General features: G+C 48.4%; 1 protein-coding gene across 1 annotated transcript in view; it reads right to left on the bottom strand.

Moving 5' to 3' along the window:
- Nucleotides 1-3,830: 3,830 nt before the first annotated feature.
- PLEKHM3 (pleckstrin homology domain containing M3) overlaps nucleotides 3,831-17,552 on the bottom strand; it is a 146,328-nt gene continuing 132,606 nt past the window's right edge. Inside the window, exon 7 of the mRNA XM_008145227.3 lies at nucleotides 3,831-4,421. Coding sequence (XP_008143449.2) covers nucleotides 4,244-4,421 — 178 coding nt within the window. The 3' untranslated portion in view covers nucleotides 3,831-4,243. The remainder of the gene's footprint in view (nucleotides 4,422-17,552) is intronic.

The following is a 17,552-nucleotide window of genomic DNA, read 5'->3' as shown; positions in this document are numbered from 1 at the left end:
CCTTGCCCCCAAACCTCTACTTCTTCACATTATCTTAGAGCCGTGGTCGGCAAACTGCGGCTCGCGAGCCACATGCGGCTCTTTGGCCCCTTGAGTGTGGCTCTTCCACACAATACCACGGCCTGGGCGAGTCTATTTTGAAGAAGTGGCGTTCGAAGAAGTGTAAGTTTAAAAAATTTGGCTCTCAAAAGAAATTTCAATCGTTGTCCTGTTGATGTTGGCTCTGTTGACTAATGAGTCTGCCGACCACTGTCTTCGAGTAAGAAAAGCAGTGAGACAGGAGACTCCAGGAAGAAGGGGGGAACGGCGTGCGTGGCTCTGCCCTGGGAGAAGGAAAGGACGAATAAAGGAGCCTTTGTGCGGACTCCGGGCAGCACTAGAGCAGGAGTGGAAGGGTTACTTCATATCCGGCTACTCCCGTGGAGTGGGCAGCTCAGGGCCATGAGTCACTAGGCCCGACGCGAACAGCAGCAGCAGCTGTAGCCAAACCAGGGCAGAATGCACCTGGGCTTCCCCGGGGGCGCTCTTTGCAGAGCAGCCCGCGTGGCCTCGCGGTTCCCACCCTGACAGCGGTTCACACGGCCTTTCCGGCCGGGCGGGGGGGGGGGGGGGTGCAGAGAACAAACCCAGAGGTGTGGAAGGGAAGACACTCTCCGGTGAGACTGTTCAGTGCGTGCACACAGAGACAAGCACAGAGGCCGGCCCCGGCCCGAGCCCCCCAGCTTAGCAAAGGCTGCTTGCGACAGCCAGCGATGCCAGGGCCTCGTCCGCACGCAGCGGGAGGACACCCGGGCTCACGCCGCCCCTTTGCCGGAGGCTGAAGGGCACCACTGAGCTGGTTGGGAGCCACACATCCCAGGTGCCAGCACCAGCCTTTCTGGGGGAGGCCTGGCCTAGAGCAATCAAAGGGTGTCCCCGTCTCAGCTAATCAAATAGTACAGCTCCCGGGAAGACGGGCCGTCAGCGCCGCAGACATGAAAAGGCCTGTGACACGGGCCCCGGAAGGCAGCAGAGCGCGGGGAGACGCGTGTTTACGTGGTTTTCATATAAAGAGGCTTTGAAATGTGGGGGAAGGCAGGCCTGGAAAGAACACGCGTCGCATTCCAGTTGACTGCTTTTTAAGTGCCGTGTGGCCTTGTGCAGCCGTGCAGCGCGGGCTATTTTGGGAGCTGGCTCCTGCACTGCAGGGGTAGGTGCCAGCCTTCCCCAGGGTTGGACGGCTCACACTGGGTTTCTGGCGCTGGGAGGAGGGAGTTCCTCAGCTCCCGAGGGGGCCCCCAGCTCTGGGAGGCTCATTGCCGTCTTCTCCTGGGCTTGATGTGCGAGAGCGCTCACCTGGGAAGAAAAGGCGGGCGTCGGCTGGGGGTGCGAGGTGGTGATCACAGGTCTGCGTTTGTGTCGACGGTTTCTAAGCAGCGGAACAAGGCCCGAGCCGTCCACCCGGCGGCTTGGGAGAGCCGGGAACAGTAGGGGCGTTCATGTGCGCGAAGGCGTTCTGGGCCGAAAACAGCAATTTTGAATTTTCGGGGCAGACCCAGTGCCCACGCCGGCTCGGCGCAGGCGTGGTGGCGGCGGCTGCGAGCATCGTGCAGGCCCACGCGGGCACCGGCCAGGCTGTCAGAGACGCACAGAACGGAGAGAAAACAGAGCGCCTGGGAGGCGGTGCCAGTTCTGGGTGGCGATAGCACATCTATTTTTTTTTTTGCCTTTTGAAAATAAGCAGAAAACGATGTGAGCAGAAAGCTCCCTAGTTCACAGGGGCTGCGGACGTTGAACAGGGCCCTCCGAGCTGGCCCTGCAGAAACCAAGGCCTTTAGAATGGGGACCCAGGGTTTTACCCCGACACGCCTGGCGCCTGGCGGCAGGTCTGACCCCGGGTGCCGGGAGGTGGGACAGGAAGTGCTGTGCGCGGGGCCAACACTCGGAGGGAGGAGAGGCCCTCACTCAGGTCTCCAAGCGCAGTGTGCGGGTCGCCCGCTGACAGCTGGAGTCGCAGATGCATTAATTACGGCTGAGGCGGGAGGAGCGGCAGGGACAGGACAGGCGAGGGCGAGGGAAAAGGCACTTTGCCACGGAGCACATCTGCTTTGTAATAAGCAGGCCCATAATTCTCCTGTGAAAGATCCTGATGGGCCATCTTCTTTGAGCTGAAAAATATAAACTCTGTCTCACGAAGGGGAGGAGGCAAGAGGAGACGATCGGATGTGTTTGCCTGTTTGCCAAGCGCTTGCTGAGATTCCCACCCGTTTTCTTCCTCCGTGACTGCAGCGGGGGAGCCAAGCTGCTTTTCAAGAGTAAAAGGCACCGCCAGGCGTCTTGTGAAGGGGCCCCGCCTCTTAACAAGTCTCCTGCCTTGGATACAGCTACTGTGTGATCAGAGAGCAAACGCGTGCGGAGCGCTGAGCTGTGAAGGGGAAATGGGGGTCCGGGGCCGAGGGGACTGGCATGGGTCGGGAGGCGAGATGCTGACACCTAACCGTCTGCACCAAAGTCAGTGGGGAACAGCACGTCCTCAAACGGGCAGAGGGGTCCTGAGCTGGGGCCTGGGGGGAGCAAGGCGGTGGGGTTACATGGACCATCGTTTCGATATAAGCGTGTTTTTCTGTCCTGGGAAGAGGTGAGGCGGCAGGAAGGGAGCCACGGTTTCCAGGGCCCTCGCGCCCGCCGTTTCGGGCACAGCGCTCCCTACGTGGGCACAGCGCTGCCTACGTGGGCACAGCGCTGCCTACGTGGGCATAGTGCTGCCTACGTGGGCACAGCGCTCCCTACGTGGGCACAGCGCTGCCTACGTGGGCACAGCGCTCCCTACGTGGGCACAGCGCTCCCTACGTGGGCACAGCGCTCCCTACGTGGGCACAGCGCTCCCTACGTGGGCACAGTGCTGCCTACGTGGGCACAGCGCTCCCTACGTGGGCACAGCGCTCCCTACGTGGGCACAGCAGCGGGAGGACTCTCCCCGGCCAGGCGGCCAAGCGACGTTATAGTCCTTCTTCCTATCGTTTCATTTTAGCACTTTTTGTTTTACTTTAAGATGGCAATTATATACATATATATGTGGGTATTTAAATGACATTAGATTGAATTCGTTCATTATAAGTTTGGTATTTTCTTAATAGTCTAAGGTTGGTATTTTGAAGTTCCAGGTTCCTGTGAATTTTTTTTTAAGATTAAGAAAAGATGAAAGTAGAAGTGGTTAAGTTGACAAAGGTCAAAATGAAGTGCAATGAACAAGGAGAAACAAAGCATTTACAAGGAACAGGGAGGAGTTGCCCACCCAGGATTCTGTGGAAAGAAACTGCAGGCGGTCTGCTGGAATGCATGCACTCTACATCTACCAGTCTACACACCGACGGACCGACAGCCCTCGGAAATGTCCCCAGCCAGCTCCATTCACATGTCATACACGCCACCCCTGAGCCCGGAGAGCTGCTCACGGGAGAGCCGCGGGGACAACCTGGGACTGTGGCGGCGGCTGCCTCACTAGGCGAGGCGGGTTCGTACCAGCAAACAGAGCAACCACGGCAGGAATTGGCCGTCGAGGTCTCTTCTTTGTCAAGGAAAAAGCTTTTCTGACATGGACTTCCAAACCAGGATTAGCTCTCCAATCACGTAGGGGTGCATATTTTCTCTCAGGGGGAGCTTGCACTCCTGATTTCCAAGCCTTTTGGCTCAGCAGAGGGGACCCCCACCTCTGGGGAAGCGCCGAGGCTAGGATGCCGGGTCCTGGAAGGATCCAAAGTCACTCCTGGGTTTAGAAGCCTATCTTGGGAAACGGGGTACCGGGTGCCTGCCTCATCGGCTATGAAGGCTAAAAATAAATAACACAAAAGTGGCCCAAGCCTGCTGTTCTGTGGAATAATACTTCCTTCTGGGCCCTGTGTAATAACGTGGCCCCGACAGCCAAAGGAACAAGCAAAACAAACAAAACAAAAGAAAACAGTCCCCAGTGTAAAGCATTGCGTGTAAACCGCGTTTTGCCTGGGAGCGAGCAGCTGAAGTTCATGGCTGAGTGTAAGTGGCTGTTGGTAGCTTTCTGAGCCACAGGGGCTCCATGGACCTTTCAGACATGGGCGTACACAGAACATCCGTACGGGTGTGTGCGTGCATGTAGACGTGTAAATATGTATCTGTGTCCAGCTGGAGACGAGACGCACTCTTCTTTGAAAGGGGCCTGACTGGCTCCCAGGAAGCCTCTGGGCCAGTGGATCACTGAGAGGTCACCCTGACCTTGGGCCCCGCCCGGTCAGGTGTTCGGGTAGGACAGCTCGAACATGCTGCAGGCCTCCTCCAGGCTCTCGTCCACGTTCAGCCTCCGCCAGAACGACTTCTGCTTCTTCTGCAGCTCCCGGCGGACACACCTCGGGCAGGGCACAGACTTCTCTTTGCACTCGGAATGGAACACGGCGCCACAACTGTCACACCTGCAAAAGCCAACCAGGGACACGATGAGCAAGACACACACGGCGGAGATCCCGGGGCCTGCGCGCCACTCGGGACACAAGATGCGATTCCAGACAGCCCTGCCGCTGGGAAGAGGAATGACTCGTGGAAACGAGCGCTTCCGTTTTCCCAGTGTTCCAGGTTGAACTGCACTTGAACATGTTTGTGTGTGATTAGAACTAGCTGGGGAAGACGCCTGGGGCTTCCCTGGACGGGAGCCAGCAGGCAGCTGACTCTGTGGCCCCCGGGACAGAGCTCTGGAAGCTCCATGTCAGTTTCCCCTCCACCCGAAGGGTGTTAGTAACTCTGGGGCGAAGTGACAGAAAGCGAGAGGGGAGGGCCTCCGCGAGGGAAAACACTCCCAGCACTGGGACAGCCAGTGCCCTCCAGGCACCGTGAGCTGGGCGGTTCCCCACGAACCCCACCTTTATTGGACGGTATCGGGAGGTAATACTGAAAGGAGTTTTAGGGATAAAATAGGCAGGTTTAGTGGGTTACCCCCTGGGAACACCCTCCCTACCTGGGAGTCTGCATTTGCTTCCAATAAATTTCCACCCTTCTCATCTACCACCTCTTGTCTGTGGCTTCATTCTTTGAATCCATCTGGACAAGGACCCGGGAAAGAAATCACCCTTGCATCCTGCTCAGGAAAACCACCTGACTCAAAAGGACACATTTTCATTTTTGAATGCTATCTGTGGTCTGTTGTTGTTCTTAGTTTTGTTTTGTTTTTTAATTAGGGGACTCCCCCTTTAAGTCTACCTTTAGAAAGCAAGTGGGAACAGTAAGGATGAGAGCGCGAGGAAGAGAACAGTGTCAAGCAGCACACAGATACTCTGATTTGTGAGGAAGCATTCCGGGGGGATGCCAGTCTGCGGCTTGGCTCGGTGCTGGAAGCCTGAGCAGGCGTCTACGCGGCTGTTTTTACTGCAGAATCGTTAATAATGAGGAACCGACGGGCACAGCGATGGCTGGCTCAGTGGGTGGCTTGCCCACGTGCATTAACTTCTCATCCCTCCACGCACGCGCAACAGGCGACTATTACCTTGCCCCTGGAGCCCAGGAATTGGGCCCACATGACTGTGTTCAACCAGCAACACCAGGGAGGGGCCAGCCCTGGGCCTGGTACAGAGCCGCTGTGGCTACCAGGGGACAGCCCTCAGGGCTCAGCCTTGTGCTTCTTTTGCTTTTCCTACAGTAGCCTGAGTTTTGTTCCTGGGATCCGGATGGTCTTAAAAAAAAAATTACTGATGAGAGGAAGAGAGAGAGAGAGAGAGAGAGAGAGAGAGAGAGAGAGAGAGAGAGAGAATGAATCATCAGTCAGACGCCTCCCACACATGCCCCAGTCAGGGATGGAACCTGTGACTTTGGTTGAGGTTGACGCTCCAACCAACTGGAACACGGCCAGGACCAGGATGGGCTTTCAAGCGCCTTCCCTAGCCTGCACCGACTTACCCCGGCCCCAATCAGGAGCCAGAACGTTTGTCAAAGGAGGATCTTCCTAGCCAGGCCCGTACCCAGGAGGGAAGGCAGCAAGTTGGAAGGAGAGACACTGGGGAGGGTCCACGTCAGCGATGGAGAGAAGCTCCACGGACCCGCGGTCTCTGCCCAGCCGCACTCTCTGGCCCAGCGAGCCTCATGGCCAGGAGAGCAAGCAGTGGGTGAGGTGGCTGACCCCAGTGCCACCGTGAAAGCTCTGAACTGTGCCCGGCCCCAGCCCCTCAATCCCCATGTTGAAGCCCTAACCCTCAATGTCACTGCAAGGAGATAGGGCCTTTGGGAAGTTATTAAGGTTAAACACATGGTAAGGGTGGGCCCTGCACTGACAGATTCGTGCCCTACAGGAAGGGACCACAGGACCCGGAGGAAAGGCCTGCAACCCGGCGGCCTCCACAAGCCAGGAAGAGGGCTCTACCGGGCCCAGGCCCTGCTGGACCCGGCCCGGGCCCCAGCCTCCAGAACCGAGAGAAAGGAACACGGTGAGACTGCGTCTGACGGCCTGGGCAGACGGAGACATGGCCTTGAGCAAGTTACATCTCTGAGCTTCGTCGGTTTCCTTATCCGCTAGACAGCGTTCCCATGGCCATGTACTCACAGGGGTGGGGGAGGCTCAGATGAAGTCATGAAGAAAGCACTTAGCACAGCCAGTCCCTGGCGTGTGGAAAGTGCTTCTTGTGAGTGACCTGAGCAGGGGACTCACTTCCTTGGTGCTGGGCTTCCTCATTTGTAAAAGGCTGCTCCCCGTGACCTCCTTCCTCCCCACCGGGGTCTGCGAGACCGAAATGGGTGAATGTGAGGAGGCACCTTGGAAGGGCAAGGGCTCTAGGAGCAGGCGAGCGTGACACCGGCTCTCACGGGGACTCGTCTTCTCCACACTGGTGCTGTCCTGCCCGGGGCAGCTGACATCCGGGTCATCGCTAGCATCTCTGCCCCAGCCCCTCCCTCCTTGCGGGGAGGGGAGGGGGGAGAAGGTCGGCCCAGGTCTGCCTGGAGCCTCTCTCGTTCCTCCCAGTGGCAGTGGCTTTGTCCCCACTGGGTCAGACCTCTGTGGAACCCCTATCAGTGAAGTGACACTAATGGTAGCTTTATCAAGTAAATTTCCTCCTTCCTGCCCCTTGCCCTGCGGGTCAGTCAGCGATTTATACACAGAGGGATGTTGCCCCAGGGCAGTGATTGATAAGGAGGGAACCGCTGGGTTCCTTCAGTGCCACCCCTTATCTCTGCTGACACCAGTCACCCCCCCCCCACCCCACCCCGTGGTCGAGGTTGAGTCTTATCAAATGTTTGTGGGGCAGCAAACACCCACGGGTGATGGAGGGACGGGTGCACCTGCTCTTTCTAGCCAAAGGTCAGTAACTGAAAAAAAAAAAAAAAAAAAAAAGGTGAGATAAAAAAATTAATGATTTCAAAATGGAACCAAGTCCTATTTTCTAACAATTTGTAACCCAGCAGGCGTCTTTTGAACTGTATAATGGCTAGACTGATCAATGACCTTCCTAAATTCAGAGACTCTATTGTTAATTTCCCCTGATTTTTCCTTTAAAGGGAAAGAATAGGGGCAGGAAAAGGAAGGAGGAAGAGAAACTGTTCTCTTATATCATTTTTATGGAGCTCTGAGATAGAAATGTAATGCACAGGAAAAATAAAGTATTTGCATTAAAAATGCAACCTATAGGGATGCTCCTCTTTGAGAATAGGACTTTTTAAAAGGACCTTTCACTTTAAAAAGTCACTATTTACTGAATGTCCTGACTGTACTTAAAATATGATTTAACAAACGCAACTTTTCAGGAACGTGTCTTTTATATAAGGCAAATCTACTAGTGTAATCATCTGTGCAGAAAATTGCCACAGATAATGAAAGAGAAACGTCCCTTTAGAGTCCTGAGGGATAAATCAAAGGCAGGCCAGCCCCTTCGCGTCGGAGCCATCCAGTCCCGCCATCAGCGGTTTCCTTGCTGTCGCGTATGGCTGTACAGCCCAGAGAACAAAGACCTGTGGCCTCCCTCTCTGGTGCCACGGAGAATGCCACTGCAGGGACACACCGGCTGCACAGCCCTCCAGCGGGTTTTTCCTGAAAGCATCCATGGCTTCACTTCATCCAGGCATCTCCGCCTCAGCACGTCTCACATTTTGGGCCGGACGGTTCTTTGTTGTGGGGAGGCTGTCCTGTGCATTGTGGGATGTGTAGCAGCATCGCCGGCTTCTACCCACCGGATGCTAGTACCCTTCCTCCATTCTCTCCATTTGTGACAACCAACGACGTCTCCATTCACTGCCAAGCGTCCAAACGTCTCCGGGGGTGGAGGTCATCCCAGCTGAGAACCACTGACCTAATCTATCTGGAGAAGGCATCCCAGAGGAGGTGCCAGGGGCTAAAACAGCCCCATTCTCCCCGTTATACTCACACTAATCAATAAAGCCCACATTATATATATATGTTTTTATTGATTTCAGAGAGAAAGGAAGAGGGAGAGAGAGAAAAAAACATCAATGATGAGAGATTAGTTGATGGGCTGCCTCCTGCACGCCCCCTACTGGGAATGGAGCCAGCAACCTGGAGATGTGCCCTGCCCGGGAATCAAATCATGACCTCCTGGTTCATGAGTCAATGCTCAACCACTGAGCTACACTAGCTGGGCACAATATATATTTTTAATACATCAACTGATTAAAATAGCTGAAACTCACTAGCAGTAACCACCCTGTGGTTGCTAAAAATAATTTTCTCTTGTTGCTCAGGAACCCAACTTTCTCTCGGCTCACTCTGATTTTTAGTCCTCCCAAAGCCCTCTCGGTGGCTGGCCCTGGGTCGCCCAGATCCTTGGGGCGGTTTCTCCGCGGCACCCTTTGCTTCTTCAGGCTTGTCTGGGCATCTAGTGAATCAAAACCAAAAAGCTCTGTATTGGCTTCATAAAATAAATTGCTTTTATGCACCCGAAGCAGCTAGGCTTCAGCAGCCGCTGTAGAGAAGGGAGGCCCGTGAATACCAGTTAGGCCTCGGACTGCCGAGGGAGAGCTTGGCTGCACGGAGGGGCCCAGAGTTCTTGGCCCGGGTTGGCCTAGCATCACTCCGGTCTTGGGTAACTGCCTTTGTCTCTGCACCTCGCTCTCCACAAAAACAAAGGAGAAGGTTGGATGAGAGAGTAGCCAAACTGCCTTCACCTTGTAGATTTTTACAGGAGGGAAAAGCGCTACTCTGGGTTTTGTCCTCCTCTTTCCAAATGTCCCGGCCCCACGGCCGGTGGATGCCAGAGGGCATGTAGTCCTGCTGGCCGCTCCGGGGAGAGCCCCCCGCTGGAGGCGACGGGCCTGCATGTGAAAAGCGCTACTTTAAATTGCATTTATTTGCACTGATTAAGCAAAAGCTATGAAACAGTTTAAATTAATCAGTACATGCAGCTCTGACTATCAGGAAGTTGGCCCAAAGGAGCGGACGCTGCCCCTATCCCATGAGATTACGGAATATTAAGGGTTTCTCTCGAAGCCTCTCCCACCCTCATCATACCAGCTCTCTCCAAAGGGCCGGGGGAGAAGTGGGGCTTTCATTGGAGGGTGAGGCGGGGAGCTGGCTGGAGGCAGCAACCACTTACCGCCGCCTGTGGAAGTAGTTTTGTGTTTTAACCGTAAGGACAGCCGCGTTGGAGTGAACCAGGTGCATGTCAGCACTGGAGACACCATAGGAAGTGGGACGAGAAAGGAGCAAGTCGAGTTCGGCCTTGGTGGACGCTCTGTGGGACAATGGCATCCATTCTCCCTGGGTCCCTGGCCAGCTGGTCCCCTTTCTTGGGCCGGGGGCAAGAGAACATGTCTATAACCCCGGAGCAACACGAATCTCCCTGTGTCTTAGTGAAGGCACCTTGGCATGAGACTATACATGTTATGAACAGTCGTTCACCTAAAAATGAGCTTCCTGACTGACCGGCGGCCAGTGAGGGAGAAGTTCATAACCCGGAAATCCAGTAAGCGAATTGCCAAGAGATGGGACAGACATGTCCTTCTCACAGCCCTCAAAACCCAGGAGGCCAACCTGCTGCAAACCAACAGAAGCAGATATATGCCGGGGAAAGGGTCGCTTCTCAAATATTATGGCAGAGAAGCAAGACTTCCCGGCTGCAGACAGTTTCCTGTTCTGGAATGCTGATGATGTGAGAGCAATTAGAGCCAGGCCGAGGTGCTGTCTGCGCCCTTCCAGATTCTAGCGGCTCCGGGGTCACAGGAAACTGCTGCGGGCCCCTGCCCCAGGCTGAGGTCACCGTCCGCTCTGCTCTGTCGACGCTGGGTCCTACTCCTGCTGCGTTTTTATTTTTGGCTCCGGCAGTGACCTCGGATATTAAGCTGGGATTCAGATTCAGGCTGGAGTTTGGCTGGACCTCTGACAAGCAGAAGGACAGGCCCGCAGCGCGGGGTAGCGCTGTGGCTGCTTCCCCCGCAGAGCCGGCGGCGAGCAGGGCGGGTGCAGAAGAGGGCCCACGTCATTAGGCACGCGAGTGTGGTTTGGTGGACAGCGCTATGGAAGGCGCCCCACAGGACCACGAGCCATTATTGGTTTTTCCAAGAAACCAGGATGATGATTTAAATCTCTTAGCTAAGGAAGGTAGTTATTGGGGCCTGGTTATTTTAATGTTTTGGGTTGGTGTTTTCTTCTGTTATTAGGTAAGTAAAGGACATCAGCAAACAACTTATAATTTGCTTGAATAGGAAATCAGCCAGTAGTACCTGCGCTGTGTGCCTGTGTAGGTGCGTATGTGGTATATATGTACTTACTTTACATACATGTCTGCTGTTTGGAAGAATAACAGACATGTTACTAAATATCCTAAGATAAAATGAATTCGATATGATTAAACAAATGTTATAATGTAACAGATTCACTTTATGGGGGGGGGGGAGGACTAGCTGGGTTAAGATAAAGACAGATTAACACACAATTTCAATAAGAAACTGATTATGACCCGGTTGGTGTGGCTCGGTGGTTGAACGTTGACCTATGAACCAGAAGGTCATGGTTTGATTCCTGGTCAGGACACATGCCCAGGTTGCAGGCTCAATCCCCAGTGTGGGGTGTGCAGGAGGCAGCCAATCAACGATTCTCTCTCATCATTGATGTTTCTGTCTCTCTCTCTCCCGTCCTCTCTGAAATCAATAAAAATATATATTTTTTAAAAAGAAACTGATTTGGTTGGTGCTGATGGTGAGGAGGGCCCAGGTTTCACGCCTCCCCCTGCAGCCCAGTCTGCGCCAGGATGACCAGAGGCCCCTCACGCTGCCACAGCAGCAGCGAGGTGGGGAAAAGAGCTGTCTGGAAACACTGGATTCCAGAACAATCATGGCTCCTTGTAGAGTGGGAAATAGATACACTCGGGCCTGTCACATTTAGGAGTGTTCCTTGTAATTTGTTTTCTTTTTTTGGCTCAGGATAGGGATATGGGGGCTAAGCAGGTATCCATCTGCTTAGCAGGTTTGACTAGAATTGTGAGAGACTGGAAAAGATCCAGCTCCTTTGGCCAAATGTCTGGCCGATGAAGGCGTTTCTGTGCTAGCTAATAAAGCGATTGCAATAGTTCTGTATGGTAAACGCAAATACAGCATGATCAAGATTAGACATCTAAATTAGGCAGTTTCTGTATGGCCCTCTGCCCCCGTTTTTACATAAATTATCCTTACATTAGCTCTCTGAGCTAGGCACTATTTGTTTTCCTATTTTTAACAAGTCGGTCAGTAAACAGATAAAATGAAGTGAAAGAATAAAACAACTGGTGGCTTATCTGGCCCCAGAACTAGTAAGTGATCAGCTGTGGACTAGATTCCAGTCTTCTGACTTGAAACCTGGCCCTTTTCCCTGTTACTGGCCACATGCTCCTTTAAGTTATTCAAAACATCCCTAAAGACCTGCTAGGACTCAAATCTGAGAAGAACAATTGGGATGTCCTGCAATGATCTTTTTATTTACCTCCTAATCCCCAGAGTTAATTAAGGAAGGCTTTTCCCCTGATTGTACCCACAAAGCATTTAGCTTTCACAGGTCTTGCACTTTTAGTTTGTAAACCAAGCTCAGCTAATACCTTTGACAAAAGCTCTACTTAAAATCTTGGCTCTGAAATAGAATGTAAACAAGGGTTAATTAATTCATTTGCTAATTTTGCTACCCTACTGGGGACAGTAGCTCCCGGTTACCTTTAGTGCAAACGCTTAATAAATGCTTCTTGGTGATTTGTAGACGGTGACAGCTTCTCAGCAATAGTCTGTGTGGCTGTACAAAGCCATAACAGCTTTGACCTGAATGAAATAATTTTGGGGGGATAGGGAAAAACTGATATTTCTGACACTTCTAAGTTTTGTTTTGTTTTATGGTTCACCTGGCAGTTAATACAATTCTCAACAATTAAATATCCATCTTTTGGGGGGACTACTTTAAGAAAATATTATTTAATATTAGAAAAGTAAAGGAGCTGCAGGAGAATTTTAAAATGTTCTACAATTTCTGTCAAAAACTAGAATAAACTATGATTGTGCCATAGAGAACCATAACTAAGAGCAATGGCTTTCTGCAGGAATTTCTAAGGGAGTTCAACACCTAAGGGCCCAAGAGAAGTTCAGAAATGCCCTGCTACATCTAAGACAAAGCGCGTGAATATGAGAGGATTACCAGGCTAATGCAGATTAAAAAACAATAATCTTGAATAATCTCGGCTTACATATGAATTCCACTGATTCACCAGTCTACTTTCTGTATGTAAAAATGAAAACTTTAACTGCCAAGTTTTGAAGTAAGCCTCTTTAAAAGAAATAATAATTTATAGGGATGATAGGTATCTAAGACTCTGAATAGGATTTACTTCTATTAACATATTATATTTCAATTCCTCAAAGTACTAAGACACTTACCGGAGCAAGAAAACCCAACATTTTCAAGCATGAGTACATTAGAAAAATGTAAAAAAGTTTAGAAGGTAAACCAAATCTAATTTTACGAGCAGCATGATTGGTTGCTTAGGAATGAGGTAGTGATGCAAATTTAGAAGGAGAAATGCTTTCAAAGGAACAACTCAAAGTGTTCTGTCATAACTTTGGACTAATCCTGTTTGTCTCTTCTCACCAATACAATTCTCTTAATGAGATGGCATTACATGATTTTCTAATACTCCGTGTGTTCTAAGCCAGAGACTCTCAAAGTGTGGTCCCTGGACCAGCCAAACCAGCATCACCAGGGAATTTGTGAGAAATGCAAAATATCGGGTCCCAATCCAGACTCACTGAATCATAAACTCAAGGGTGGAGCCCAGCAGTCTGTGTTTTAACAAGCCCTCCAGGGAATTTTATGAACGTGAAAGTTTGAAAACCACTGTTCTAGGCCAATCATTTCCAAAGACAACAGGCTAATAGAGCTGTTCTAAATGTTTAAAACAAAAACATGGACTTTGCAAGATGAAATCAGAAAATTATTAATGTTTTTATATAGGGCTTTACATTTTGTATCTATTATTTTCTCAAAGCTAATAGACAAATCTCATTTTATTTAATTCCAAATAATATGTAGTAGTTTCTGTATTTACTGGCCACTTGCATATTTTTTCCAGAATTAGTTAATGCCCCTTGCCTGTTTTATATCGACTTTCACTTACTGGCTTTTAAAGGTTTTTTATATCCAGGACATTAGTACTTTGTCACATCTGTTGAAAATGTTCCTCCCAAGTTTACTGGTTAGCTTTGTCTTTATCTATAGAATTTTTAAAGTTTAATATTTTTTGTGTTTTTAAAAGCATTTAACTTTCATGGCTTCTGGGTTTGTGTTAGGCTTAGAAAGACCTTCCCCATTTAAGATCATATAAATATTCATCCATCTTTTATTTTAGTACTTTATGGGTATAAATGTTTTTCATGAAAATATTTGATCAACTAGATATATTTTGATGAAAGGAGAATGGTAAAATCCAGCACTTTTCTTCCTACAAAAGCCTATCTAGCCCCCAGCTCCTTTTGTGGAATGATGCATATTTTGTTTCACTAATTTGCTGTGACACCTTTCTCATACACTGAATTCCCATTTTTCTTGGGTCTATTTCTGTACTCTTGAAATCATGTCCCATTGATCTGTGTGTTCCGACGCCTACATTATGCTGTGTATTTTATAACATACTAGAGGCCCGATGCACGAAATTCATGCAAGAGTAGGCCTTCCTTCCCCAGCAGGCACCCGGGACCCGAGCTTCCCTCACAGACCCAGCTTCGTCCAAGGACGTCCAGTCTAATTAGCATATTATGCTTTTATTATTATAGATTTTTATATCTGGTAAAAATAGTCTCCTCTTATGTAAACAACTTTAGAAATCAATTCTATATCGAATATAATAGGAAAGTTTACTGGTGTCCATATTTATATTAAATGAAAAATATTGGGAATGTATATAATCAATCAACTATTTAAAATTTATATTATATAGTTTTATTTATAAGGTTTACTTAAAATGAGATGCAGATGCACTGGTATAAACATCTCAGGTGGTCAAAGATTAATCCTTGCTTAGATATTTAATGTATTGAACATCTCAGATTTTTTTCATCTTTATATAGTGATAAAGGTGTTGTGCAAATTTGGTGAGTTAAATTAATAGCCTGATTGTTTACATGTTTATAAATTAAGAAACACGGTTCAATTGTGTAATGATTTATAAATATTTACTCATTAACATTATCCTACTGTGCATGATCCAAGAATGTATTACCTTGGACAAATACTGCAATAATGCGTAAAAGCAGGTATATGTTAACAGTGAATGAGGGAAGGGGACGTGAGCAGCCGTGCTTGCTTTAGCAGCCACTTTCGCTGAGTTAGAACACTCTGTGGAACTTGGGTTTCCACTCTGCATATTAGTAAAGTTGGATGGAACTGATAATCACAGTAATAAAAATAGTTTTGCTATGTAAAGCAATAAACAGGTAAGACACCTCAAAGTCACTGAACATGTTATTTCTTTCAACACTATATTTACTCATAAGACAGGAAAAGGAGGAAGGCTGGATGATGGTATCTCAGCAAAGGAAAGTCAGAGGCGACGGCACAGTCGCTCACAGAGGGAATCCAATGAGAGCCTGCAGCTTAGGTCTGGTGAGCAGTGAGCTGTGCTGACCAATAACGAAGCCTTTTCTCTTTCACTGTCTCTGGGCAAACTCTAGATTTTCAGTGAGAAAAGCTGAGTTAAGAAACTTTCAGGTGGAGCTAGGCGTGGGGAAGAAGGGTTAAGTACCACTCCTAGGTACTTTCTAAGTATTAAGGTCTCTCTCTTTTAAACAGTAGACCTTACGTCTGCTCTCAGGGCAGTCAGAGGAAGGGAAAAGCCATCTTTCTAGCTTGCTGCTTTGACATTCACATCACTCCCCGTCACTCCACTCTGTCCTTCTCCTCCGCCCCAGTCTTCCCTATCGCCAAGGATTTCTTGCTTCTCTTTTCATTCTCAATTCTGAATTTTTTCTTCCACATCATTGATGCACACTGCTTTCCAGCTTTTAATTTAAATTTTCTTTCCCTTCACCAAGGATTCTCTTTCTAGCAAAAAAGTATTAACATCTCTCTTAGAGAAAGGCTGTAAGATCCTTCCAAGTCCTAACCGTCAAGGCCAAATCAGATCTTTCAGTTAGAGTTACATCAGTTCAAATGAGTGGTTTCCAGTGTTCCCACTGCAGTCTGTGGAAACCATCAACCATCACCAGCAGAGCCCGAGACTAGTGAAGGGTAGGCAGTGGAGTCTTTTGCCCTCCTAAGATGGTTTGTGGGTCCCTCAAATTTCAGGCTAGTGTTCTGACAAAAGGAGTGAGGGGGAAAGGGTATTACACTGGATTCAGCAGCCTGAATCTTCCTCTAGCGATGGCTATGGTTTTGGGTGGGGGTGCTGACCTTGATGGGGGTTAAGGGTTGGAAATGGGGTTGGGGGAGGGGAGGGTGTTACAGGGAATGAGAGAATGATTGCTAAGTTCCCTCTGACTCTACAAAGGGTCTGTGCTCTGATATAAATTCAGTCCAAATGCCAACTTTTGTACAGAGTGTGAACATCTCAGGGCTGGGCCTTTATCTCCATTTTACGTGTTTCGAAGGCATCCCGAACTGAACAGATGTTTATTAATGGTAGCTATAGGCAGCACATGCAGATGCTTCCTGGTGCAACATTGAGTGTTCTAATATTCAGAATGCTAAGGGGTTTAATAAAATTACGATAACGTACACTAGATATTACAATAAAACCCAAAAGGATTTTTTAAAAAAACAACTTTAAGAAGATATTACTATCTGTACTCCCATAATTAGTTGGATGAAAAAAGTCTCAAAATATCATAAACATACACCGACAAAACCAAGATACGACTGTACCTTTTGTAGTTCTAAAGCATAAAACAGTTCATTTCAGAACATATTGCTCAGTCTGAAAAGTCAACATTTTTTTAATGCAAAGGTAAATACTCCTCTTGCCTATTGTGTATTTCGGGTTACTTATTTCCAGTCCCACAAGGCAGGAGAAAGCACACACTAAAAATGACCTAAGAGATGGTCTGAAAATTAAATTATCTGAGTAGCTTAGCAAAGCTCATATTTTTGGCATTAAAGTTTCCACTGGGCCAGTAAAACACATCTGTCCCTAACATGCTGCATTATCACTCATTCAGTAAAGTCACATTACCTTGGTAATGTCTGCACTGAAGTAGACAGTTGCCCTGGAGTTAGTTTAAAGGCTATTTTAAAATAAAAGAAAACATGTTAAGTACAGATTCGAAGAACTAAAAGCAAATTCTTCATTTATTCATGGGATATTTATTGAGCATTTACTATGTGGTATTCTAGATGAAGAGATGGGGCAGTGAGCAAAACAGACAGAGTTCGTTTCCTCAGGAGGCTTATATTATTTCCAAATGGACGGAATCGCAATTTCAATTTCGACCTTACTCCCTCTGGGTGAATTCTGGCAAAATCAGTCAACTTTACTGAAAACACTATGACAAACTATCAAAAACACTAATACAAAATGCTAAGCAATAAAACTGAAGTAAAGCTCTTACTCCTTTTGTCAGTTGGAGCTTAAATCAGTGCCATAATCCTGGGGTGTAGACCCTGTGGGGGTGGCTCATCAGAGGTCACACAGCAAGTTAGTGGCAGCGTCAGGAGTGACATGCAGACTTCTTCATTCCTAGGCCAATGAGCTTCCTGTGGACTAGCCTGCCTCTATTTATTAAAAGGACCTTAATGATTTTAGAGCCAATTAAATGTATTTTTTCCAGTAAAATAAAATTTATAAATGAAATGTGAGTATTTTCCTGGATCTGATATGATGTGACAAAAAAGCTGGATATACAATTATGTATTCAATATGATTTCAAGTTGACTAAACAAAATACATGTATATGTGTGTGTGTGTGTGTGTGTATATGTGTGTGTATATATGGGCATACATATATTGGAGAAACTTTCTTTATACTCTTGTGTACTTTTCAAAATTTTTATAATGAACATCAGTTAATTTTGTAGTTAGAAAGTTGAAATACGAGTTAAACAATGGTGAACATTTCCCCCTCCAACAAAACATTAGGTTGTCTAAAATGTTTAGAGGTAAGATGACGAACAC

Source organism: Eptesicus fuscus, chromosome 11, assembly GCF_027574615.1.
Source record: "Eptesicus fuscus isolate TK198812 chromosome 11, DD_ASM_mEF_20220401, whole genome shotgun sequence".
NCBI classification, from domain to species: Eukaryota; Metazoa; Chordata; class Mammalia; order Chiroptera; family Vespertilionidae; genus Eptesicus; species Eptesicus fuscus.
Note: the sequence above shows the minus strand (reverse complement) of the source record. Positions and strands in the feature narration are given on the sequence as shown.